The following is a 27,807-nucleotide window of genomic DNA, read 5'->3' as shown; positions in this document are numbered from 1 at the left end:
TGCCCTATCCTCTCGCCCTGCTCAATGATTGGCTATAAGCTGCTTTATTGACCTATCAAGAGACAAGTGGGGAGCAGTGTTTACACAACACTGAAACAGGAAATTCTCAGAACAAGGATTGCAACCAGGTATGGGAGGCGAGTACAGAAGTCAGTGTTTGAGTTACACAGTAACGTTATGCCTATAAAGTACCAAGCAAGCATTCTTACAATAAAGATCTGTCATTCTGAACCTGTAGGCTCTGGGTGATTCAAAGCCTGGGATTATGATAAAGCACAGACAGGTCTTAGTTTTGGATGCAACGTACTTGCTTGTTTCTATTTACCATCAGTGATACTGTCAGCAGGTCATTATAGCATTAGCAGGCACGGTGAGTGAATGTATAACATTGGCCACCTGAGTGACCAAGAAAAGCATCTAGAACAATGCTTTTCAGTAGAACTTTCTGTCATGGTAGAATGTCCTGGATTGTGTCATCCCATATAGTAGTCACCAGCCATCTTGGGCCCCTTTAATTTAGAAACTGAATTTTACTGGCTTTCAAGATGGCTCAGAGGTTAAGAGCACTTGGCTGTCTTTTTTTTAAGGTCCTGGGTTCAATTCCCAGCAACCACAGGGTGGCTCACAACCGTCTATAATGAGCTCTGGTGCCCTCTTCTGGCGTGCAGACATACATGCAGGCAAAACGCTGTATATATAATAAATAAATAAATCTTTTTTTTTTTTTTTTTTTTTTTTAAGAAAAGAAACTAAATTTTGCAGTTCATTTCACTTTTCCTTCATTTAAATGTAAATAGCTCTATGTGGCTAGTGGAGAGTGGAGGATTCTAGAGGGCACATTTTGTTAACTTTGATTCCCTAGTGACAGATCTAGTAACTCCTTGACACACAAGGAAACCTGATTTTGAGTGTCTCCAGAGGTTGTCACAGGCTGTTTGGAGGTGCACCATAAAACACCAGGAGCAGGAGGTGCTTGAAGTAGGTGATTGCAGTCCAGTCCATCAGTAATGAGCATGGGGTGGGGTGGGGTGGGGGTGGGTGGAAGGGGGGAACGTGGAAAACAGAGGGGCCTATTGAGAGCCCCAAATCTAGTCTTTCCTTGAGGGCTAGGGGTTTTGCTGGTCTTTGAGATGTCCTCATCCCTAAGTTAAAGTTAGTCAGCTTGAATAAAGACAGGGAAGATGACAGGTCACAGCACTGAGGTAAGCATGGCCTGAGGGGGCCTCGAACTTGTCAGATTGGTCTGAGGACAGGTAACTGGTCCCTGGCCCTTTTCTCAGGTCAAGAGTGAAGAGGAAAATTAGCCATCTTTACTATCTGTTTGGGCTCCACCCCTATCTGCCAATCAGGGATGTGTCTAGCTCCAAGTCCTTCAGGTACATGGCACAGAACGGAAACATGAGGCGGGACGGCCCTGTGCATAAGCTGTTGCTGTCTTTGTGGGGTATCAAGAAAGTGAGAAGAAGAAAGAAAGGACCAGGAGAGGAGTTGGGGGGGTAAGGTATCTTGATCGGAACTTGTCCTCCCAAGTGGATTTTGGGTAGCCCTTGGAGTGGGGAGAGGGCGGCACCAAAGTCGCCTGAGAGGACGGCAGGGATGAGCCCCAGGCATATTTTGCAGTGCAGGGGAGGAGACACTGGTGCTCTCCTGCCAGGGAGTCTGTCTCTAGAAGGGTGAGAAGGGAAGGCCTTGTGCTGAGCTGGCTGTGGTGGGGGGTGTGCGGGGAGGGGGGAGACGTGAGTGGGTTCCAGAAGCCAAGGGCTAGGGCAGGGGTAGCTGGACACTTCTGAAGATTCCAGATAGCTGCACTGTCCCCCGTGACCACGGGCCTTCCAGATCCTGCTACTGTCAGTAGGCCTGGAAGCTGTGTAGTCACTACCCTCTCTCCCGCTGCAGCCTCGGAACTCGCTTCAGCTGGCTCCCATGTATCTAATCTATTTGTGGTACTTTCCTTCTGTAAGCCCCTGGCCTTCTCTCTGCACCCTCCCTCTTGGCTCCCACATGCCCTGTGGTCTTCCCGTTTCCGTTCTGCCCTTGCCCTCTCTCCTACCCTAGCACTCATGACTCCCTTTGTTTCAAAAATATCCTGAGAGCTGATTATTAGAGCCAGAATCCAACCCAGCGATGCAATGTCCAGGATCACTGCATCTGCGCTTTTGCCTAGAAGAGCCATTTGCCTACTTTGGTGTCCTTTTGGCCTGTTTTTCTAGCCACTGTTTCCTGTAAATATGAAGGTAGCCAAATGAAGTTTTGATTAGAATATATTCTAGATGCCTCCTTCTGTCCATTTGTCCATTGTATCACACAGGGGTCTTTTTTTTTTTTTTTTTTTTTTTTAAGATAGGGTTTTTCTATGTAGCCCTGGCTGTCTTGGAACTCACTCTGTCATCTAGACTGGCCTAGAACTCAGAGCTCCTGCCTGCTTCTGCCTCCCAAGTGCTGGCATTAAAGAAGTGCGCCACCACCACCCAATCAATATGAATCATCTTAACTGGGTGCTTCTCTTTTTTTGCGCCTCCCCCAAATGTATATGAGGGTTTGTACGCATACCACTTACATGCCCAGTGCTGGGAACCAAATTCAGCTTCTTTGCAAGACCAGCCAGTGCTCCTGAGAGCTGAGCCATCTTCGCCGACCCCATTTCTGCTCGTTTGAGAGAATGTATCACCCCAAGACTCCTAGATGCCTCTGCTACACCCCAGTCTGTGTCAGCCAGGGTTCTCTGAAAGAACTGATGGTTGGACTGGCTCTCAGGATGTGGTCCCGTCTAGTCCAACCGTGGTCTCAACAGCTGAAAGACAGAATCCAGTACTCAGTCTGTCTGCGAGGCTAGAGGTCTTCTTCACCATTCTTCATGTGGGGCTGGGGTCCTAGAAGGCTACTGAAGAGGTGCTGGGGTTCAGTCAGCAGAGTCCTGAAGAAGTTGAGTCAAATGCAGACTACAGCAATAGGGTAGATGAACTTGCCAGTGAGTGGAAGAGCAGGCAGGCTGAAGCAAATGGGCAGCCACCAGGAGGGCTAGCCCCGACTTGAATAGTCAAGTCATCTGATTAAGAAACTGCCTCGCAGATAGACCTGGTGGCAAGGGCTTTAGCTGATTCCAGATGTTGGGCTGATGACCAAGAGTAGCCATCACACACAACAGATAGACCAAACCAGGCTTGGTGGCACATGCCTTTAATTCCAGTGCTCAGGAGGATCTCTTGAGTTTGAGCCTAGCCTGGTCTACAGAGCCAGTTCCAAGACAGCTAGTGCTACACAGAGAAACCTTATCTCAAACAAACATTACAGAAACAAACAAACAAAAAAAAATGAGCCATGCAGTCAAAGCAATGGTGAGTCTTGTGCCATCTTTTCAGATACCAACCTGGTCCAGTCGCCTAAGGCTGGCAGGCTGTTCGTGTTAGAAATTTTTACGCTGCCATAGCAAGCTCTCCATCACTGTCACGGCTCCCCTAAGTACAGTGGTATGAGCTGAGAGGATTTGTTTGAGCTTGTACTTTTAGTGATCTCAGTCTCTGGTTGACAGCTCCGAGGTTTGGGGCTGTGGTGAGGCATCATGACAGAGACCATCACCTGGTAAAGCTGCTTACCTCCTGCAGCTCAGAAGGTCCAGGGACAAGGTCTGCATGTATAGGCATGCACCCCACCCCCAGAGATGCCATCACATGACTTGATAGGTATATCCAGCCTCAGCTTTTGTGACCCAGATACTTACAGAAGCCCCAGCAGCTGGAATCACACTTTTACCATATGAGGCTTCAGGGAACATTTCCCATCCAAACCGTAGTATATGTATTTCAAATACAATGTCACATGTCATAAGCATTTCATACAGATATCTCATAAACCTTTACATGGGGCCTGTACCCTTTCGTTGTCAGTATCGTAGTGGCTGAACCCTGAAACTTCAAAGCAGGGAGAAAATGGTGCAATGCTCCTAGTGATAACACAGGGTCTTGTGAGCTTAATCCATTGCCTGATCCTTTACTCTCAGACACCATTTGGCTCACTGTAATGGCCCAGTAAATATTTCCTTATGTGGTAATTGAACTCTTAGGTTTCAAACTCGGGACCTCTAACCCTAAATCTGTTGCTCATACAGGCAATTCCAGTGGACTGCTCTCAGGGACCTAGCAACTGCTTACATCATCACCTGCTGCAACCAGGTGCACCAGGTGTATGCTGTGGATTAAAAGACCACCAGAACTGGATGTAGTGGTCCACACCGTTAATCAGAGGCAGAGGCAAGAGGATCTCTGTGAGCCTGGTCTATAGAGCGAGTCCAGGACAGCCAAGGCTACACAGAGAAAGCCTGTCTTGAAAAACCAAAAAACAAACAAACAAACAAACAAACAAAACCCACAAATCTCTCCCTGTGGTCCTCCTCGGTTCTGTCACTGTTTTCTATGTTTTCTTTCATTCTGCCCTCTGTTTTTCTCTCTGCCTTTTCTCTCTCTCCTTCTCTCTCTGTCTCCCTGTCTGCATGGCAACCCCCTCATCTTGTTCTCTGAGACCAGTGAACCCACTGAGAGCTGCCCCAAATAAGCCTGCTTTTATACTTTTAATTCATCTTGAATTGGCTTATTTCATCAGCAGAGGAAACCTCTTATGAACCACACTTCAGATGTAGTTCGCCTTGCCAGTACACATTGTTTACTTTTAAAAAATAAGCTTTATTTTAAGATTGTGTGTGTGTGTGCAATTATGTGAGTACAGGTGCCTGTAGAGGCCAGAAGCATACAATTCCCTGGAGCTGGAGTTAGGGGTGATTGTGAGCCAGCTGATATGGGTGCTAGCAACTAAACTCAGTTCCTCTAGAAAAGTAGGAATTGCTTTTCATTTCTCAGCCATCTCTTTAGCCCCTCATTTAATGTTTGTAGCCTTCCTCTTATGTACACCGGAAGGGAGTCCTGATTTACGGCTGGTGGGAGGATTGGCTGAGAAGTTATGATCCGTGCCTAACACAGTGCCTCACAGGCAGCGTTTCTTCCTCCGATAATTAATCTCTGTTGTCAGATGGATGATATCTAGACTCGCCTGGGAGCAATGGCTCTGTGCGTGCTCACGGGGGATTGCTGTGACTAAGTCCACTGAGGAGGGAATACCTGTCCATAGTGAATGGCACTCTTCATCTGGGTTGAGAGCCTTCCTAGACTGTACAAGGTGGAGAGACCATGAGCTGGGCGACATCCATGGCTGCTTGCTTGCAGACTGTGGATGCAGTGTGAGCATCTGCCTCAAGGTCCTACTGCCACACCTTCCCCTCTAGAATAAGACTGCAACCTTGAACCACAAGACAAACAAGCCCTCCCTCTTAAGATGCTTCAGTTGGGGTGTTTCATCAGATCCTCACCTCGTCTGGAAGGCACTGAACTTGCCGGCTGCTCCCTGCCCATAGAGGAGGAGTGATGCCTTCAGTAGCCTCTGAATGGAAATGCAGGAAGGTGGCAGCCCTAGAATGCAGTGAGGGCTCAGGGTATGAGAAGGCAGCAGTGGTGATCTGGGGTGTGTTGAACAGTGATTATGTTCTCAGGAGATCACATGACAGCATGACTACCCATGTAGTTATGGCTGTTGAGTTGGCTGGAGCCATTCTTGACATCAACGTAAAGTAGAGAATAGGAGCCCTCGCAAGGTGGGCAGTTGAGTCCTTCCTTAGTTTGTTCAAAGAACAATCAGGAAGCACTAGTGTATAAACCTGCAAAGGTCAGACAAGCGGAATTGGCCAGTTGTCCTGGTAAGCACATTTTATATACTTTACAGCCCAGCACTCCTTCTGAGCTTAGAAGTGAACTTGACTGTCTTAATGTCTACAGAGGAGGACTGAGCACAAAATTTACTTCTTGAGATGGTGTGGCAGACTTTTTCCCATGTCCTTGCAAATCACAAGCTTGGAACGTTAAGGTGGCCTTTTACTAAAAGAGCAGCATCAAATATTTATGCAAAACCTTGGCACATACCTTTTGTGCACCATGGGAAAGAATCTTAAAAAAAAAAAAAGAAAGACAGTGACGAGAGAATGCTTTCCACAGGTGGAGGATGGTTTAACCTTTTTACATCAGGAGTCTTTGCTCTGAAGTAGACCTATTTATGCCCGAGTCGATGCACATTTCAGGGAGGCTGAGTGGTGAAGGTAATGAGAAAGAAAGTGGACAAGACCATCAAAACAGCAGCTCCTTAAAAACCCAGCTGTCTGTCCTCTGGAGTTCACTGATGTTTTTTGCCGTTACAGATGACCAAGTTTTGACAGCTATCCTGAACTTGCTTTGTTGTAGGCAAGTAGGTGATTCAGCCTTCTGTACTTAGGAGAGCAAGGTAGAGCAGCAGGCTTGGGGTGGGGAGGAGGCAGGCAGCGCCTGGGGTGGAGGGGCAGACATGGGTGGGAGGGACTGTATTTATCTTTCCACTTTGCGGTCTCAACTCTGCCCTGCTGTAGTGTTAGCAGACTGAAGACCATCATATGACTCATGTTGAATTGGGCATTTTAGCATTTACAGCTCAGCAGGTGAATTTAAAGGGCTGGGGGTGGGTGGGACTTCCATAGAGAAGATGTAGGTAGAGGCTTTGGAAAGCGGGTGACCATCATCCCTCAGTATCCAAGGGTTTAGGTCAGGGAACACCTCAAATGTTCAGATCTGCAGATGCTCATGCCTACTGCCTACATACATACATGCACACATCCATCCATCCATCCTGTGTGCTTTAAATCACCTAGGATGACCTATAATATGTAATACAGTGTAGATGCTGAGCGTTTTTTGTGCCATATTCCTTAAGGGATAACAGAAAAGAAAAGGTGTGTTCCTGCTCAAGGCAGATTTTCATGTTTCCTGTCTGCTGTTGGCTGACTCCACACAAATGGACCCTAAGAGAACTACGTACTGAGCTGTACAGTCCTGGAGGAACTAGTGTGTGTCTTCCAGTGTTGAGCACCCATAGATCAGGACTGAGGAAGCCTTATCTTAGGCATCTTGGGTGCCTCTTCTGTGGCCGGGGCCCTCCCCTGGGAGTGTTACCAGGAACTTAAAGTTGAGCTGGATTTCTCTTCTTAGGAGTCTGAAGTGCATCTGTTATTGGCTGCCCTAACTGTCCCCCTCCTCGCCCCCAACACAGTACATTTGCATGCAGGCTGTCCCCTTTCTGCCAGGAACTCACAAACCTTATAAATCTGTATCACCTGCTTAGTGCATTCATGTGTGTCTTAGTGGCTTTTCCTGTTGATATAATAAAATACCCGACAAAGCATCTTAAGGTTTATTTGGCTCATTAGTACCAGGTTACAATCCATCGCAGCAGGAGAGTCAAGATGGCGGCTAGTCACGCTACACACATCTACAGTGAAGAGCAGAGAACAGAATTAATGCACACCCCTGCTCAGGTCACTGCATTCCTATACACTTCAAGATTCCCAGCGTAGAGGATAATGCCGTCCACGGTATGCATCTCTTTTCATCTCAAAATAATCAAGCTGATGTCCTAACACCCGCCGGGGCCAACCTGATCTAAACAGTCCTTGACTGGTGGTTTTAGATTGTGTTAGGTTATCCAGAGCTAGTCGCCACAGTGTCTCCACTCAAAGCAGGGAGCCCTAGCGTAAACATCTCTTTCATAAACAGCCACCTCCACGGCCTCCAGCCTTCACTCCTTCACCCCACCTTATATTTCTGTTTGTCACTTCTGACATTCTGTTACTGAGTCTCTCCCCACCGCAGGGTACATTCTAAGGCTGCAGGGAATGCATTTTGCTCACCAACCCTCCAGTGCATGCCTGGCCTGTAGAACACATGCTTTATCATGGGGACCTCTGGGGGGATCCCAGCATCCATGTCAGGTAGCTGACAAACGCCTGCAAGTCAAGCCCCAGATCTTCTGTGACATGCACACACAGTACACACATAAATAATTTTTAAAGTTTACACTTGGCCCAAATGACAATGTTTGTGTCTGTATTTTTTTTCTCCATAATATTGTTTCTTAAGTATTCTCTGATTAAATTCCTATGGTATTGTTTTTAGGATAATATATGATTTGATCATTTAACCATTTTCTATGATAAGCATTTACATTATTTAGGTGTGTGTGTGTGTGTGTGTGTGTGTGTGTGTGTGTGTGTGTGTGTTATATGGAAATAGCTGACTTCAGGTGTCTACCTCTTCCAGCCTCTGCACTTTTTGAATCAGGGTCTCTTATAGAACCTGGTCTTGTCATTTTTGGCTGGGCTGATGACCCAGCAAGACCCCCCAAGATCTACTTGAAATTTGCAGTGACTATTTGAAAAGAACATTTTGTAATAAGATACATCATGATAATGATAGTTTCCTTTGTCACAGAGAGGGAAGGGAGACAAACCAGAAACCCCAGGACTCATGGTGGCATTCATGGAAGTGCCAGTGCTTTCTGGAAGTAACTAAGAAAAGGACTCAGAACTGTGAGCACATTACAACCTGCTGCAGCTTTTATGTTCTCTACAGCTAAGATTAAAAAGCCAACAACCAGAGAAAGTTACCTGCAACAACAAAAGTAAACAAAGGGCTACTCTTACCATTTATGTATAAAAATGTTTCTCAATACCCCAAAGCTCTAAAATTCCCAGTTAAAATGAGCAAAGGAAACAAACTAGACATTAATTCTTCATGGCTAATTTTTTTAAAATCCGATTTCTCTTGTTTATCAAATTGGCAAATTTTAAAAAGGAAATGTTCAATGCCCGCAGAGGTGTGGGGACAGAGGAGCATTGACGCTGTTCAGAAGACTTGGAGAGCAACTTGACAAGGTCTGAAGTGCCTACCCCAGAAAGCCCACCCCATTGATGCTCCCCCATTGATGCTCCCCATCTTACTTTTAGTCTGACATAACAATGATCAATGTCCATCAAGAGTATTTATCTGTAAGCATCATTTATAAAATTACTTAAAATTAACTTAATGCGAGTGCTAGAAAAAGGTTGGTGGGTAAAATTTTTGCTTTTGTGAATATGAGGACCTGAGTACAGAATACCAAAATGCGCAGAACAGCCAGCTGGTGTGTGTTTATAAGCCCACAGGGTAGGTGGCCTCAATAACAAGTAGACATATATTTCCCTCCATTTCGTGAGGCCAGGAGCCCACCACCCAAGTGGCAGGAAGTTCTGTTTCCAGTTAGAGCTCTCTTCCTTGCAGGGCTCTCCCTCTCTGCCTATCTGGGAGTAGAAGGAGCAAGTAAAGCAGCTTGGGTCCCCTTCCTCTTCTAGAGACTGAGCTGGGGGCAAGGCTAAGGCAGTTCCTTGAGACTGAGCAGAGTTTGCAAAATAGACTGTAGGGCAAAAAGAAGCATCTGTCCCAATTCTAGCTTCACGGATGAGCACACAATCAATAAAAGGGACCTTTGCTTGGAGTCAGGGCACCAGCATCTAGATTCTTCTTCTTCTTCTTCTTCTTCTTCTTCTTCTTCTTCTTCTTCTTCTTCTTCTTCTTCTTCTTCTTCTTCTTCTTCTTCTTCTTCTTCTTCTTCTTCTCTTCTTCTTCTTCTTCTTCTCCCCCTCCTCCTCTTCCTCCCTCCTCCCCCTCCCCCCTCCTCCCCCCTCCTCCTCTCCCCTCCCCCTCCTTCTCCTCCTCCTCTTCTTTTTCCAGAGCTGAGGACTGAACCCAGGGCCTTGTGCTTGCTAGGCAAGCACTCTACCACTGAGCTAAATCCCCAACCCTTAGATCATTTTTCTTTCTCATAGTCTTATCTAAACAAATCTAGGAGGAACTGCACCACAGCTCCAGAGAAGGCAGAAGGCACATGTTCTGCATGTCAGAGGCTCTGCCCTGTGCCCCTATAGACCTCATCACTGAGACATTCTCAGATAACGCTGACCGTCCCAAGCAGGCTTGTTGAATTGCATACCCGCACTCTGGCAGTGCCCCAGGAACATTTCCAATGGTAAATCATTTGGGAACCCGCCTCCCGAACCCTGACTCTTGACAAGGGCTGACAGAGGTATCCTTGGTACAGCAACGACACCACACCTGCCACGCCCCAGAATTAAGGCATCCGGAGCACAACAGACAAGCTCAGATCTGGTGTGTTCAGTCTATCCTGCCTTTAAAAAAAAACAAAAACAAAAACAAAAAAAGTCTCCTTTACCTAAGTGTAGTTTTCCTCTAGAATCTGTGTAAGCGGCTGTGTTTTGCCCTGGGTAAGTTCTTCCCAGTGCATGCTGACACGGGAGCATGGCAGGAAGGTGAGCACGTGAATCTGATGGTGATTGCCGATGACAAAATTTGGGCTCATAAAATCAAGGATATATTATTCAAGAGTGCGAGGTAAATTAGTCTCATTCATTTCGATGGGGGCTAGACTCCACGGCTCTGTGTGCCATCTTTAATTAACATTCTGAAAAGATGTTCTGATTGGAATTATTAATGAATGCAGTGAAAATTTCTGCTGTTTGTAAGACTTCTGCCACAGACGAGCTTACACCCCACCACCACCCCAACCCTGCCCAACCGGATTTTTTGTTGTTGTTGTTCTTTCCACAGATTCCTTCTATGGCCCGACAGATGGAGTATTCATCTTTGAAGCTGTCTCCACAGAAGATAGCAAAACCACACAGGGCTATGACGCTATTGTTGTGGAACAATGGACAGCCCTGGAAGTAAGTGTGGCGATGCCCCAGTTGCTGCCTGTGTCTGGGGAGAGAGTGTTTGATGGTTTGCTCCAGCCAACTGCGAGGCTGGTGCCCAGCTGTGCCTCTCTTCTGAAAGGGAGTTCACCTGGGTAAAACCCTGTGGGGACCCTGTAATTCTTTTATACCCTATCCTCAAGCTGGGGTGGCTTCCACTTTTTTTTCTACAAAAAACCCAAAACAACAAAACAAAAAGCCCAAAACCACGTATCCTTGCATATGTTAGACCATTAGGTGCAAAGAGAATCCACTTTGGTTATGTTCATATCATTCATTGTAAATGCAAGTGACACACAGAGGCGTGTTCATAATACTGTTATGGTAAGAGCTCCGTGGTTTTCAGAGGTAGTGGCTCTGGCCAGCTCCTGGAAACCATCCTTGGAAGAAATGAAGAGGAACTCTTGGGTCTCAGCGATCAGATGAGGTAAATGCTGCTTTCACAATTAGAGTCGCCTGTCTGAGGTTTGCACCGAGTACTGCAGGTCGTATTTGACATGTGATGACCATGAGCCACTACATACCTGGCTCTGGGTAGGAGAAATCTCAGTCCGTGTCTTTGGAATAGTGTTCACTCTGAGGTTGCCTGGATTTTCTCCAGCCATGAGGAATGGATGTTTTAAGCCAGTCTCAGCCCATAACTAGACCAGTGTTTCTCAAGAATGACCTTCTATCTAAGTCACACGCAGAGTATCTCAAACATAGATATTTGGGTCCCACCCTGGACATTTCCTTTCAGCCAGGACCACTATAACAAAAATGCCACAGATGGGATTTTGTACCATTCAGCAGTCTGGAAAGTCCTAGGTCAGGGTTCCACTCAGGGCTGTTTCTCTTCGAGGCTCTCATGTGGCTGTAGACAGCCACTCTGAGTATGCATATGGGCAAAAGCCAATGAGCTCTCTTGCGTCTCTTGGGACATTAATCCTAATGGATCAGGGACTTACTCTTGTGACCTTATGTAACCACAATTGCTTCTTAGAGGCCCCATCTCTGCACTGAGGGTAAATTTAGGTAGGGCACAAAGTACTAAATCTGTAACACTACCTCTGAGACCCGGTCCCACGAATTTGCATTTATAACATCCTCTTAAGTGAGTTGCCTATGTTGGTCAAAAGATAGAACTCTGAGGATTCCTACCCTTTGAGCTTGATACCGACACAGTGCATCCATCTGGAGACAGGTTTGCAGAAGGCTTGGCCTTCTGAAGAGGATCCACCTGACACCCACTCTGACCCATAGTCAGCCCCTCTCTGGGACACATGGGTGTCCCTGAACCCTTTCACGCCATCCCAAGTTCGGCTGCATCTCCTCTTCACCACCATTTGGCCTATAAAAACAAAAACAAAACGTCTTTCTCCTTAAGCGTAGACAGGTACTTGAAAGGTGATGGCTTTGCAGCTCAAGAGGACACAATGAAACAGATCGTCCTTTTGGATTTATAAGAATCATATAAGCATATATGCCATAGGTGAGCGGCATAGCGGGCATTCTGAGGAGAGTTCAGGCCCATGCGAGAGAGTGGGGTCCCTTCTTACAGGTGTGAGAATGGGGAGGGTTTCATGCCATATGGTCATAGCTGAGTATGCCATAGTATGTACTTGCAGTCAGGCCGCCTCTGATTCCTGGCAGGAGTGGAAGGGAAGTACTGCATTGCCAGGAAGGGAGGAAGGCATCTTGCTGATGAGTGACTTAGCGAGTGGGTGGAGGGGCACATTTATGTAAGGTGTACCCATTATACATGTGGTGGTGGGGAGTGCCACTAGTAGCCTACAGATGCCTTGGTAGCTGGGGCCTATAGGCTTCCTTAAGGACATGAGAATTAGGGTGTCATCTGTCCTAGAAGTCTGTCACCTGCCGTCTGTTAGGGTTATAGAGTCATACATAAGCTCTTCTCTGGGCCTTGCCATTTCCTTCATTGCTGCTCTGAGAAGCTGCTGCTCCAAACATAAGAGTTTCTCTTCACTTGTGGTTGCCCATGTTTTTAGGACAAGAACTGTCTTCCCAGGATAACCCCTAACCTCCTGGACTCTAGATATTATCAAAGTTGGGGGTCACAACCTGTGCCCCAAGCTGCGTTTGGCCACCTGTCCTCAATAAGCCAATTACAAGAGTCAGATTAATAGTGTAATCCAGAAAACAAGGATTTATTCAATGTGGCCACGTTGGAAAGAGAGACAAAAAGATTCAGTGACTCCCCAAGACTGTCTTTATGGTCCCAAAGTGAGATAAAAGTTTGACATCTGTGGTGGTAAGGTTTTTGCCAACTTGACAGCAGTTAGAGGAGGGGTCCTCAGTTGAGAAAATGCCTCTGTCAGATTGGCCTGAAGGCAAGCCCGAAGGGCACTTTCTTGATTGATTGATTGATTGATTGATTGATGTGGAAAGGCCCAGCCAGCTGTGGGTGGTAGCATGGCTGAACAGGTTGGTCCTGGGGTATGTAAGAAACCAGCTGAGCAGGCCATGGGGAGCAAGCCATTAAGCAACACTCCTTCATGGCCTCTTCTTCAGTTCCTGCCTCCTGGTTCCTGCCCTGCCTTCCTTGATGAAAGACTGTGAACTGTGAAGTCAAACAAATCCTTTCGGGCACAGGTTGCTTTTGCTCATGGCCTTTATCACAGCAATAAGAAACAAATTAAGACACCATCTAATCCTGGTCAAGGTGTGGCCCCGCCCACCTTGCCTATGGCACCCTGGCCTTCAGTCTTGAACTATATGGTAATGCTAGAATTTTGGGAGACAAGTTCCCTTCTGGCTGGGGCCTTTTCCTTCCCAGTATGAAATTCCTGGGGGAATTCCAATTTCTTTGGAGGTCCATTGTTTTAGTAGTCTAACAGCCACAAATGTTTCTTTAGAATATCCTCATTTCTGCCAGACATGACTATGAGATGCTATTGTCAGCTTTTTCTCTGCCATACCCTGACTTTTTAGTCTACCCCAATCTCAGTCCTGTTCCAGTTCTGTCACAGTGTTTCCACTTCCCTTTACTCTCTCTCTCTCTCTCTCTCTCTCTCTCTCTCTCTCTCTCTCTCTCTCTCTCTCTCTCTCTCTCTCTCTCACACACACACACACACACACACACACACCAGGGGGCCTGCCTGGCTGGCTGTTCTCAGCACTGAGACAATGCACCCTGTTTAGAGCAGGAAGCTGACTAGGAACCTGTGCAGGTATGGGCCTCCAGTTCCCAGCTCAGCCACTCAATGTAGAAAGGAAAACCGTTCCCTCCCTCTTTCCATTTCTCAGTTTTGTTAGTAGATGTTGGCAACACTGTCTCAAAGCTGAGACAAATCAAAGAAGAAACTCTAGTCTGGTGTGATGACAAGGACCTATAATCCCAGCTCTTGGGAGTAAGACATGAAGACTGCTCAGAGTTCAGCGCCAAGCTGAGCTACATAGAAAGACTATTTTAATCCCCATGCTCCAGGAGAAACTAAAATGAAAACCGTGGCTGCAGGTGCTGGCACACAGAGCCACTATTAAACAGTAGTCCATCCGTTGCCTGCTGTCAGTCATTACACAAATCTCCACCTTCTACCTTGGCCTTCATCTAAAAAGAATCTGGGCTAGGGAGTGTGTGAAGACAAATAGAAAGACTGCCGGGGGGTGATGGTGCCAGGTTATATACTAAAACCAGGTCTCAAAGAAAGAAAGAGAATACAGCTGTGTTACTTTTAGTTGTAAATCCATGGCCTAAAGTGCCAGGTACTGGGAGAAAGATGAGAGCCCCCCGAAGAACACCTGTAAGGTGGGGGAAAGGGAAGATTTTCACTCTAGAGTCCAAGTATACAGGATAATTGGTTGTGAAGAGCAAGTGAAAGCAAGGTAGAGGGAAAGAAAGGGATGGGTGGACCAAGAGCCTCTTTGGGACTATACATCTGGAGGTAACAGCCCAGAAGAATCTAGACACCATTGTCAACACAACAAACACAGCCCTCATCTTAAAGGGAGTAAGAGACAGTGTATTCTGGACCCATTTTGAAAGACCATGGCCTGGGGACACAGATTTAAGTTACCCCAAGTTCCGTATTGTGACATGGACGCAGTCTTGTGAAGTTTTATAGCTTCAGAGACCAAAGAAAGTCATAAATGGAGGCAAGTTTAAAATACAGAGGTGGTGTAAGATGGAGGACACTTTTCTATAGGCCTAAGATGCTGTCTGGTGGCATTCTTAGCTCTCCGGTTGGTGGAAGCAAGGGGCCTCCTAGGCTAATAGCTTTTTAAAGGTTTTAATCTATTAGTCTCAGGTGGGCAAAGGAGCTAGCCAACAGTAAGTGATTAGCCTCTGGGCCTGTGACATTCCAGGATGTCTATAATACCACATTTCCAATCAGTCAGTCTCTGCAGACCAGTTCTTCCCAGGAGTTCTTGTTTGCATCAGTAAGTGCCAGCATCGCCTCTCTCCCTGGAGTCTGTTGTAGCTCACCAGTACTTCTCATGAGGTCTGGTGAACATAAGCTGGTAGGAAAAGCGTGGATGAGCCAGACATCAGTGTAATTCCAGCTACTCAGGAGGCTGAGGCAAGAAGAGTATTACAGGCTCAAGGCTAGCCTGGTTTACAGAGTTCAAGGCCAGCCTAAGCAACTTAGCTAAATCCTGTCTCATAAAGGAAACCAGTAGCTGTGAATGCCGTTCAAGGGTAGATCATTTGTCTTGTGTGCTCGAGGTCCTGGGTTCCAGTCCCAGTGCCCTGGGTAAGCACTCACAGTTGCTAACGTTGGGCACAGTGGCTGGTAGGTCTATAGGAAAAGTCAGCTACAGTGAAAACCAAATGGACATCTGTTGCCAGCGCGTTTGAATTGGGGTCTCTTGGATGGGATCCTGTGTTACCATGTGTGAGCACAGTGACAGAGCAGTGCTGGCTTCTTCAGACTAGAGAGAGAGATCTGGTGGCCTCATTCTCATTTTCATGATTTCATCTTCCACACCTCAAGTTTATACTGTACATTATTCAGCCTCCAAAAAAATTCAACTCAGTTTTCTGAAAAATGACTTTAGCCCTCAAAAGAGTCACCTTAGCTCTCTGAAAAAGAACCTTGTGGGCAGTTTGTTTGTTCATTTGTTTAGTGGTTTAGTAGATGAACCCAAGGCCTAAGGAAACACTTGGCTATTGAACTTCATTCCCAACCCTTAGTTTTCAAGACCAGGTTTCCCTTTGTAGCTCAGGCTGGCCTTGAACTCGTGATGTTTGTGCCAGAATTACAGGCCTGGCTCCTCATCGCCTCACCCCTCACATCTGGCTTCTTTTGGGACATGTCAAATCATGGTTAAGTTGCTCTACATTTGGAAGGTCATCCAGCTTTGGTATGTCAGAAGGCTTCATGTGTAAGGTGCCTGTCATGAAAATGTCAGGGTATCCCTGGACATGCCTCCTCCTGTCTCCTGTGTCCAAGGTTGACCACACCATGTGGTGGCTTCAGACAGGCCTTTGTTCCTCCCTGTGGATCTCCACCTTACTCCAGGTTGTCCCAAGAGACTGAGATACTATTCCTGTCACTGAATCTCCTTCACCTTGTAAGCTCCTGCGACAATGTCATGGCTCTCACTTTTCCTCTGTGACTTCCTGCAAGGTTCTGGGCATCTGTCTTCATTTGTAAAAGCTCCCAACCACCTCTTTAAATATTCATGCAAGGATTTACCACATGAATTTACCCCAGTGTAACTTCCATTTCTGTGACATCTAAAGTTTACCACCTCCTGCTTTAAAAAAAAAAAAAAAAAGGCAATATTCAAACTGTCTGGCATATATTGTATTGCCGTGATTTCTCCAAGAAAGCTGTTTTGGTTTAAAAACCACAGTTTTTAGTGCCACAGTCAAGAGATGTCCGTGATTTTCTGTGAGTTGTCATTCCTATGAAAGGATAGGAAGTGAGACACAAATCTCTCCCAGAGGTAACTCCATCCTTGTCCACTCCAGAGCATGCCAAGCATGTGGGAGGCTTGGGCGAAGCTCTCAGAACCTCAGGTCTGTGCTGGTGGCCTTATCACAACAGTCTGTGTCCCCCTCACCTTGACCATGACATTCCAGTTTCTTGGATCATTAAGCTGAATCCCTTTTCTGGAAGATGGGGCTCTGATGTTCAGGATGCCTTGGAAGGCAAGTTACCAACATTTATTACATGTTAAAGGATCTACTGCCAACTTAGCCATTCCATATCTCATATATCCAAGGTCTTCAAAAAGGAAAGACAGACAAGGGCACCTGAATGACAGCACAGGGTGTTTAACTGGGTTGGAGGCAGGATCTTGTAGAGGGAGGTGTGTGTGTCTCTAGTCTAGAAACCAGAGGAAGGGGAAAGTTTCCCCTTTTTGGTCCATAGTTGTCCGTTGCCAAAGATACAGTGAATGAACTTAAGAGTGTCAGGTGATCTCTCCTGGCCAGGCACACCTAGGGGGCCAGGCAGTAGGGTAAGGAGGGCTGGCATGTAGCAAAACAAGTCACAAGAGTTATGTGGCCCAAAGTCCTGACGTTTAGGGAATTGTTGCTGTTCAACCAAAATGGAGGAACTTTACCCAGTGTAAATAATGTTTCTCTCACATTTGTCTCTCCCAGAGAAAAAAATATGTTTGTTCACAAGATGGTAGAGAAAAAGGTGTGATCTCAGCAGAGTTAGTGACGGGGATAAAGAAGAGAGAAACAACAGCAGCGGCAGCAGTGTCTATGTCCCCACCGTGTTCTTGCTGTTAGGGCCTTGTGTCACTCCACACACACTGACACAGAAGTGTCGCAGGAAGTGTTAAACGAACAGAGTCACAGAAAACTATTTTGCTGCTTAGCATTTGGTGTTGGTGTGGCTAGGCTGTGCTACCTGAGTGCTGTCCAGACGGGCAGATGCTGCTGGGAAGGTATTCTTAGATATAGTTAACATGCACATTAGGGAGAGACGGAATTCCTCGCTCAGAGTGCGGCTGATTTCACCTAACCAGCCGGAGGCCTTGAGGGACTGGATTCTTCAGAAGAAGAAATTCTGTTTCCACTGCTGTCTTCAAATTCTAGACTGCCACATCTGGTCTTGGAGTTTGCAGCCCATCCCTGCAAATCTTGTACTTGCCAGCCACCATAATCATGGGAGCCAGTTCTCCGGAAATACATCTCCGTAGATGCAGATAACAATGTGGTTGTGGACGTCCTGTTGGTCATTTCTCAGGACTCCATCTAATACAGCTGCGTGTGGTATGATGCTGCCTGTGAGGAGAAGCATCAGCAGTCTCACAGGCTTAATTTGTTTACTTCATGGTGCCGGGGCTTAGCCTTGGGGCTTCATGTGTGATAGGCCTGTGCTCTGCCATTCAGCTGCCCTGAGAAACTGGCACACCATTCATGGATGTGTTTCCAAGGCTGACATTGTTAGTGTGTTACGTAGGAGCCTGGAAAACCTGGTAGTTAAGGCAGGAGAAGGGAGCTGGAGATTGGAGATTAGGGATTTCATAAGAGTCCCATCTCAAAATAATTGTTGCTGACATCATGTGCCTTGGGCTGATGGGTTAGAATGAGGGGAGATGAACAGAGCCTGGGGCTAACGGTCCAAGATGTTCATCCATGTCCATCAGGATGTCCTCACAGCAGGAGGGCCAGTAGAAGTAGTCGCAGGAGTGGGATTTCACTTTATCACCGGGAGGGAGCAACACGCTTGGGGTGTGGTAAGGAGGGGTCCGCAAAGTCAGTCCTTTCAACAGCGTGAGGGTATCACCAGGGGACTAGCAACTTCGTGCTCCTGGCTCTTGGACTGTCTGCCAGGTCTCCCCTTATGATCCTAGTCTCAAAGTGTCTACAGAGATCCAGGCATCACATATGGACACGGGAACTGTGACGGGACATGAGCACTTCCTTTTCTTTCTTACGCCCAAGATTGGAACAGGTCAAAGCCTTTTTCTGGAAGCACCTGCTGAGCTGCACCCAGGTATTTTTGGCCAGGCCTGAGTTACAGACTCACATCATTTTCAGGAGTCAAAGTTATCTGGGAGTGAAAAGGATATTATCTAGGACAGAAATGTCTGCCACTGGAGAGGCACATGGTCCTCCCCGGGCAACGTGAAGGAAGGTATTTAAGAAGAAGCCAGCTTGGATTGCGGGGCAACAGAAGAGAGAATGTGACTTTTAATCTGTCTAAACATTTCTTTTATAAACTCCATTTTGTTATATCTGACATCGGTGTTTTACTCCAAATATGAGCAGTGAAATGTTTTGAAAAATTCATTTGGCAAATAAACAGTGAGTTCCGTGTGTGTGTGTGTGTGTGTGTGTGTGTGTGTGTGTGTGTGTGTGTGTGTGTGTGTGTGCAACCAGGAGAATGTAATAGATGGAGAAAATTCGGGCAGGAAGGATTGATTCTCTGACTGAAGAGAAGGAACGTGGGCATTAAAAATGGATCCCCACCTCCTGGCCTTTCCATATCCATCAATAATTTCTCATCCTTGACAAGCTTCCTGTGGGGTGAGAGGACCTGAGACCCAGCAACGCTTCCAGAAAAAGGCTTTGACCTGCTCTGAGCTCCTTGCAACGCTGATGCAAGGATGAGGCAGGCACGCCACTCTGGTGGAAAGAGGGGCAAAAGGAAGTTAGAGCCTCGTGACCATGGGCTCAAGTCTGCAATTAGTGCAGTGGCAGGGTGGGTGTGCACATAATGCACTGGGGCGTGAGAATGCGGTCACGTGCATACTGTAGCATCTGTGTGGAGGGCAGAGGACAATCTGAGGCGGTGATCCTCACAGTTCACCTTGTTTGTGATGGGGCCTCTCCTGTTTATAACCACATACACAGATCGCTGGCCTTTCTCTGCATCCCATCTTCCTGTAGGAGCATGGGAATTTTATGGGTGCTTGTACTATGTATTTGGCTTTTTTTTTTTTTTTTTTTTTTAACGTTCTGGGGATTCAAATTTGGGTCATCATGCTTGCCCAGCAAGTGCTTTCTCCTGCTGAGCCATTTCTCCAGCCTCACTTTTAAAAACTCTTACTTGGGGTTGGAGAAATGGCTCAATGGATAAAGAGCACAGACTACTCTTGAAGAGGACCTGAGTTCAGTTCTCAGCTTACAGCTGCCCATAACTCCAGCACCGGGGGGATCCAGCATCCTCCTCTGGGCTCCAATGGTACTTGCACACACATCCCTTATCACACATATGCAAACACACACATTTAAATATAAACAAAGTCTTTAAATAGAACCTATGATGTATGCCCCCAAATGACAGGAAGGTGAGGTATCAGATTCTCCCAGGAAACAACTAGCAGTGGATGTTGTGTACGACCACACTCACCATGAGATTTATTGTAAGGCCTTGGCTCAAGCTAGTACACGCTTAAATCCTAGGGCATGGAGCCTCCCGGTGCCAGAGGTTGAAGACCAAAGCCTCAGAACGGTGGGTGGTCCAGGCCTCAGGCCCCAAGACCAGCAGCTATAGCTGCAGAGGGTGGATGTTGTAGCTCGGGCGGGTGGGTGGAAAGAGTCCATCTTCACCGTGGAGCTGACACACAAAGTGAACTGTGGACATGGGGTGTGCTGGGGGTGGGGCATCAGCTGCCCTGATGTGTTTGGGATTAGGAAGTTAGGAAATGATCATATAAGACCTTGATTTTTACTTTACAACATTTGCCTTATGTGTATATGTGTAGGTCCTGTGTGTGTGTGTGTGTGTGTGTGTGTGTGTGTGTGTGTGTGTGTATACATACATGTGTGACTCACCTGTGGAAGTCGGAGTACAACTTGTATGAGTCACTTCTCTTTTTTCATTATATATATTTCAGGGATCAAGCTCAGGTTGTCAAGCTTAGCAGTAAGCACATTAACCCACTGAGCCATCATACCAGCCTTCTGTAAGGTCTTTAAACACACAAAACAGACAGACAGACAAGCACACATGTGCATACACGCGCGCACACACACACACACACACACACACACACACACACACTTTCATTCTTAAAGTTTCTTCAGCTGAGTCCTCCACTTAGGGCCCCCACAAGGCTGAGATCAGTTTCTACCAGGAGCCTGTGCCTTGTTAGAGGCCTTGGGGGAAATTCATTGAGAAGCTCAGTCTGAGTTTGGACATTTCCCTGTGCTGTACGACTGACTGCTTTCCTTACTAGCTGACATCTTGGATATGGTCTTTGCTAGTCATATGGCCATAGTGTGGTGTGAACGCAGCTTGTCTCTCAAAGGGCCTTGCACTAGAAGCTTGGTCCTCAGTGTTACAATGTTGAGTGATGGCTCCACCATTAAGAAGCAGACCCACTGCAAGGTGTGTGTGTGTATGTGTGTGTGTGTGTGTGTATCTGATGTCTCCCAAAGGGCCTTGCACTAGAAGCTTGGTCCCCAGTGTGACAATGTTGAGCGATGGTTCCACCATTAAGAAGCAGGCCCACTACAAGGGGTGTGTGTGTGTGTGTGTGTGTGTGTGTGTGTGTGTGTGTGTGTGTGTGTGTGTGTGTCTGATGTCTCTCAAAGGGCCTTGCACTAGACGCTTGGTCTCCAGTGTGACAATATTGAGTGATGGCTCCACCATTAAGAAGCAGGTCTACTGCAAAGTGTGTGTGTGTGTGTGTGTGTGTGTGTGTGTGTGTATGTATGAAATATCTCTGTCTTCCCCTCAGTTGCCTGGTTCTTTGATCTCCACTGGAAGAATTCAGATGGGACACTGGCCTTAGTATAGGTGGTAGGTTCTGCTGCCTAGTAAAGTGAGGCAGTCTCTCAAAGCTTGAGGATGAACAGTGGACAGAGGGACCATTGCACTCATGTAAGTTTTATAAATATAGCTTCTAGAACAGGCTGCTTTCCCTGAAAGACTTTTTTTCTTTTCTTTTTCTTTTTCTAGGTGATCGACAGACCCATTTGGATTTCATTATGGGTGGGACACAATGCATGTTTTTGTTCTTTACCAGAAAGCTTCTTTTTGCTAGATAATAATCTTCTGACCTGGGCAGCTGAGAATGTCGGCTCCACCCAGGGCTGGAGATTTCATTCTTTAGAGCAGTCGTCAGTCCTGGAGCTTTAGTTCCTGGTTTTATAAGCTGCTGACTATGGAGGAGGGGCCCATTTGCCCATCCCCAACTACCCTCTGACACTTGTGTGTTATCAGGAGACTTTCTAGGCTCTCCCCCATGGTGTGATGTTTAGGTTGTGTCTTGGGAAAAGAATACCGCAAGATTCAGATGAGTAGGAAAGCATTTATTTAAAAGGAGAGTGCCTTCTGTGCACTCCACAGAGAGTGAGCTCCAGGAAACTCAAGAGACCTTGGCTTTTTGGGTTTTGTTTGTTTGGTTTTTTTAGGGCATTTTTCCAGGGGATTTTTATTATAGAATGGAAGGGAAAGTTGCCCTGAAGGGAGTGGATGGTTCCTTGTCTGTCCTAGGTAACTGATTTTCTTTGTCTGTTGGAGGGAATTTGTACAATCCTTGGCATGGGCAGGGGCAGTCCAGGGGGGGCTTGTCTTGGTTTCTAGACTCCAGAGTTGTTATTCTTATGAATTATATTTATGTCTGGCTGCCCCTGTCCTTCCTGACTCGGGAGACTACTAGTAGTCTCACCAAGAGAGTTAGTTCTTGGTGGAAGGATGTTATTGTTAAGTGAGGTGACTCCACACACACGTGGTGGGTTCCATTTCTGTGTCTCTGCCGTGTTATGATGCAGAAAGAATGGCTCTCACTAGAGGCTTAAGCAAAGCCATCTGATCTTGCACGGTCAGGACCCACAAGTATGAGCCAAAAAACAGCTTCAGGGCTGGAGTGATGGTGCCTAAAGAGCACTAGCTGTTCTTCCAGAGGCCCCAAGTTCCATTCCCAACACCTACATGGTTGCTCATGACAGTGTTGTCATTATAGTCTCAAGGAATCTGATGAACTCTCTGGCCTCTTTGGCACCAGGCATGTATGTGGTACACTCACATACATGCAGGCAAAACATCTATATACATTAAATTAAGTTTTAAAAGTTTAAATGAATAACTTCATAAATTATCAGAAAGAAGGAGTCATTTTCCTGTTGTACTAAGGAATGCATGGACAGTGCAAAAACAACTCAGCAAGGCAATCTCTTTTCTGCAGAAGGGGTGCACTGGGACCCGAACCGAGCTAGTGAGCACACCGGGGCCAGAAGAGCCTCTGTCTCTTAATCCTGATGTAGGTGGTGACTGTCTCGTTCCGTTGGTAGGAACTGACTTTACACTCTGATATAATTAGCTAATCAATGCAAAGAGAAAGGGGGAAGGTTTGGGAAATAAGAGTCCCAGCAGGCTAACTTCCTTTGATTTAAAAATAATAAACAAATAAGTAAATAAACAAACAACCATTTCTCAGATAAATAACAAGTCTCAAGTACATTGTCATAGCCACAAAGCTGGACCAGTTGATGATTTCTAACATATGAAGAATTTGAGTCACGTAGAGGAAGGTGGGGCAAACAGTTCTCCAAAGAGACCTGAAGTATAGGTGAACCGGGGCAGGAGGTTGGGGACTATTGATGTGGTCAAGCGTTCACTCATTGTCACTCCTTGGAAGTTAACTTGGCCAATAAAAATGTATTGGTTTGAAACATCCTCACTCTGTAGCCAAGGCCTCAAGCTCACAATAATTCCCCTGCCTCCGTCTGCCAAAAACTGGGATCATAGGTACCCAGCCCAAGTTAAGAATTTTAGTAAAAATAAAAAGAGACCTGGAGGTGTAGCTCAGCACTGGAGTGCAGACCTGGCATGCATAGTGCCCTGGGTGAAATTCCCAGAACTACTTAATCAACATAAAAGGTAAGGGCACAAGGATATATTGTAATGGAAAGAAGTCTTTGTCCACAGTCCCACAGTGTGCCTCTGTGCCTCATTCTGTTTCCTGCCTTCCTAGGGTGCTTATGTTGAAATTTGGGAGGCACCCAAATAGTGACAGACAGTGTGAGGCAGGCATCTGGCAGGGCCACTGAGGCTGAAGCACAAGAGTGCTCCTGAGGTCCACAGAATCATTTCAGATGTGCATCTTGACCAGTCATTAACGACAGCTCACTTATCCTCAGTGCTGAATGGTGGTCCATTATCAGGGATACTGGTTTTATCCATCCATTATCCATGAAGAGCATCTTGGGTCTGGGTTTTATGAATAAAACCATTGTGAACATCGGATATGCAGGTTTCTATATGGACAGATGGTTTTAGCTCACATGTAAAAATGAGGACTGTGACTGTGGGGGTCATATGATAGATAGCAGGCAAGTGTATTTAATTTGTAAGGAATTGCCAAACTGTTTTCTAAAGTAGATGTGCCACTTTGCAGTCCCTGCAGCAGTGGTTGAAGAGTTCCTCTTGTCTCATTTTCTAGCCTATACTTTGGTAGTGGTGTTTTAGAGTTCACCCATCCCAACATGTGTGGGAGGCATCTCGCTTTAATTTGCCTTTTCCTAACAACATACGATGAGTGTCTTCTTATAAGATGGCTTACCAGCACACTCACCAGTGACACAGCAGAAAAAGGACAGATTTGCATGTGGCCAGTTCCGTCATTTTACAGAGGTACCCAGTGGCCTTGAAGGCGCTGTGAAAAGTAAGTACATGGCTCTCTATGCTTAGTTTTTGTATGGGAATGTATTCACAACTTCCACATACAAAATGTGGAAGTTCCCCAGAAAAAAGGGGTCGGGGGAGAGTCCTGGTGGATAAACTTGCCTTATCTGTGACGAATTCATGTCTCACTATTTTTATATATCATTTTGATTACACTTTGAGACTATAAGTCGGGGCTGCAGAACTCACCCTCCACATGCTCAGACTCTTCTACTCACCCAGCAAGGACGTTTGGAGGAGACACTTCTACATAAGGCCTTGGGGTCCCCAGGAACGATGTGGACTCCTTGCCTTTGTGGAAGTGGTGTATTAGTGCCGGAGCGTACCCTAAACGAACTCAGAGCTGCTCAGTGGCCCATATGCTGGCCTGATGAGGCAGGGGTAGAGGATGGTGGAAAGATTTTCCCAAGCTAGCTAGGCTCTCCAAGAACATTTGAACTTTCTTGACTTTGAGGGGTTTTTCCCTCTTCATGAGCTCACCTTTGGTGGGTCACAGTCCAAATGCTCATGGGAGCCCAGTAGTACATCTGTTGTAGTAGGCTCTGCTGGGTTTCCCTCTGAGGAGGGGGCTCAAGAGTAGGAGGTAGAGCCAGGCGTGGTGGTGCACGCTTATAATCCCAGCATTTGGGGAGGCAGAGGCAGATGGATCTCTGTGAGTTTGAGGCGAGCCTGATCCAGGACAGCCAAGGCTACATAGAGAAGCCCTGTCTGGAAAAAAAAAAAAAAGGAGTGAGAGATAGATACAATCAAAGAGCATCAGTGAAAGGTCAGGAATTTGACATGTCCTGAAGGCTGGATATCTCATGCAAAGTGTCTGGGTCCTTTTGAAACACTAATAGACATGTTTGTATCAGAGCTGGGTCCTCTGAAGACATGCTGGGGGATTAGCAGTGTAATTTAGTTGGAAAATGAAGGGAGAGTGGAGCTAAAATGCTGGTAACCATAGCAACATGATACTGACAGTTGGGTCAGCACAAAAGCGAATATTGACTGACTGTGATTGCCCCGACCCTGATGGGGAAAGTGGTACCTTGAGTTTACCAGGGTGAGGAAAATCACAGGCGCTTTGTGTGGTTCAGCCCTTGCTGGCTAGGCTACTGGACTGACCCTGAACTTCCACATCTTCCCCCATTAAGACTGTGTACTAATTGTTATGCTGGCATGGTTTCTGGGTTAGCATTTTATGGTTATTTTGTAGCTATATTAGGTCTTAGAATTTTTGTAGACAAACAAGCTCTCTTCCCCAAGCCCTCCACTCTAAAAGTACTATCTTTTAATTAATTATGTATTTTAGGAAAATCTCCTTTCCAGTCCTAGTTCTCTTTTCTAATAGAGAAAGTGGTGGTTAGAAATACTCCAGTTTGTCTAAAGAGAAACAAATTGATAAATTCCACTTATTCCCAGAAAAAAAAAATGTTAACATCTTCTTACCCATCAAAGCCAGTGGTAAGGACTTGGCAAGTCCCTGATGGAGAAAAATGTGTCTTGTTTAATTGTTATCAAGCAAAGCTGCTTCAGGAGACTGGAGACCTGCCCTCTGCTTCAGGCTGCCTAAGATGACAGCTTCTGAGGCCTGGGCTGGGCCATCACTGCATGTGGTCCCTCTGCAGGGCTGGCTGACAATGTGTAGCAGCTTTGAGCTACTTAATATTTGTGCTAAGAGGAATCTGCCCCTTGCTAATGGGCAGGCCCCAGCCACAGCGCTGTCCACCTCTAAACGCCCAGCCTCATTAGCTTTCCTGTGCTCTGGGAGCCCTGTGCGCTGAACACTCTTTGCTTGCTGTTCCTTCTGCCAGCTCCACACGTGGGCAGGCAGCGCCGATCACAGGTACAGCACGTGGCCTCCTTCATCCTGTTCCTTTGCCCAACTGAGAGAAAGCACACACCGCAGCTGGCTAGCCAGGTGCCCAGAATCCAGAGAGGTGTTATCTTGTACATGCAGGTTTGGTTTTCCTGCCAGCTAGGCATGGCTCTGTAGGAGATGCCAGGCAATGGCTGGAGCTGGGGTGTCCTTCCTCTCTCTTGAGTTTTTATCTCTCCCTCCCAGAGTATGTTGGGGATGCTGTTGGCTTCATGTAGGTTCCCATAAATTAGACATCAGGGCTCCGGAGGAAATGCAAGATCACAGTGTGCCTGGCATGAAGGATGTGAGGGGGACTTATGCCAGCCTTGGTGGTGAAAAATGAGCAGTGCTGAGTGCCCTCCCCACCCCCACCCTGAGGACTAGTTGTTTCCCTTATTTCTCTCCAGTCAAACAAGGTGACTTTCACTGTGATTATTTTTTTCCCTACTAGGGATTTGCTTGCATGTTGGCGCCTCTTGCTAGAATAATGATAATACACCAGCTAGCATCTGCCACTTGGTAAAGCACCCTGAAACTTAGTGAATTTAAAGATTTATTTATTATGTATACAGTATGCATCAGATCACATTATAGATGGTTGTGAGCCACCATGTGGTTGCTGGGAATTGAACTCAGGACCTCTAGAAGAGCAGTCAGTGCTCTTAACTGCTGAGCCATCTCTCCAGGCCATTAAAAAAAAAGATTTATTTATTTATTATGTATACAGTGTACACCTGCACCCAGAAGAGGCCACCAGATCTCATTCTAGATGGTTGTGAGCCACCATGTGGTGCTGGGAATTGAACTCAGGACCTCTGGAAGAGCAGACAGTGCTCTTAACCTCTGAGCCATCTCTCCAGCCCCTGAAACTTAGTGAATCTAAATAGGGATATTTAACTTTGCTTCCCGGCCCCTGCTAACCCCCTCCCTGTCAACCCCTACCCCTTGAGGTAGTCTGCTGGTTCTGAGGCCTTAACTGACTCCTGGCTGGTCCGAGATGGCGTCTTGTACCTGTCTGCTTGTTTGGATGGGCTCCTTTTCTGTCATCACACAACAGGCTGGCCTAGGCTTGTCTTCACCAAATAGGAAAAGTTCTGGGAGAGGAGGCAGATGTAGGAAAGCCCTCTGAGGCCGAGGTTTAGACTCTTGGGGTCATAGCTGCCAACTTCTGTTTGTCAGAATTAGCTCTGGGAGGCGGGAAAATGGATGCTCCCTCTAAGTGGGGGAGCTGCAGTCATATTGTAAGGGGTCCTCGTCAGGGAGGTCACAGCAGAGACCATTTTATAAACAATGCACTTCACATAATAATAACATCTATTATCTGCTGTTGTACTGAGCTCCTGAAAGGCTGCACTTTGCCCTCATTCTTGTGTGGTGGAGACAGCCAGGCAGAAATGTGCATGCAACTAGCCCTGGCTGCTGGAGAGTCTCAGAATTGGAGAAAACTGGGATTTTCTACAGATTACATATATTTTTATCTGTCCCCCTTTCCTACTTAAAAAACAAAAAACAAAAAAACAAACAAACAAACAAACAAACAAAAAAAAAAACCCTCACAAAACCCTTATTCCCTTTGAAGGTTTTGAGAACCAAAGTTGTCTGAATGAGATGGCTGTTCTCTGAGGATCTATTATGTTAGCCTAATTACACATCAGCAAAATGTTTTTCTGGGGCATTGTGGGAAAAACAAAGAGGAAAACAACATCTCCAGCCGGCCAGCCAGTCTGTCCCTCCCTCCGGTTGGCAGGTTCTCTCTCTGTCCTGTCTGGGGGAGA

At 46.5% G+C, this 27,807-nt stretch overlaps 1 protein-coding gene across 1 annotated transcript in view; it reads left to right on the top strand.

Moving 5' to 3' along the window:
- Positions 1-27,807, top strand: part of Rftn1 (raftlin, lipid raft linker 1) — a 197,230-nt gene that overhangs the window by 145,674 nt on the left and 23,749 nt on the right. Inside the window, exon 7 of the mRNA XM_051153046.1 lies at positions 10,506-10,621. Within this exon, the coding sequence (XP_051009003.1) occupies positions 10,506-10,621 (116 nt within the window). The remainder of the gene's footprint in view (positions 1-10,505; positions 10,622-27,807) is intronic.

This window comes from Acomys russatus, chromosome 11 (assembly GCF_903995435.1).
Source record: "Acomys russatus chromosome 11, mAcoRus1.1, whole genome shotgun sequence".
Classification (NCBI taxonomy): Eukaryota; Metazoa; Chordata; class Mammalia; order Rodentia; family Muridae; genus Acomys; species Acomys russatus.
The sequence above is the reverse complement of the archived record's forward strand: the minus strand, read 5'-3'. Positions and strand labels throughout refer to the sequence as shown.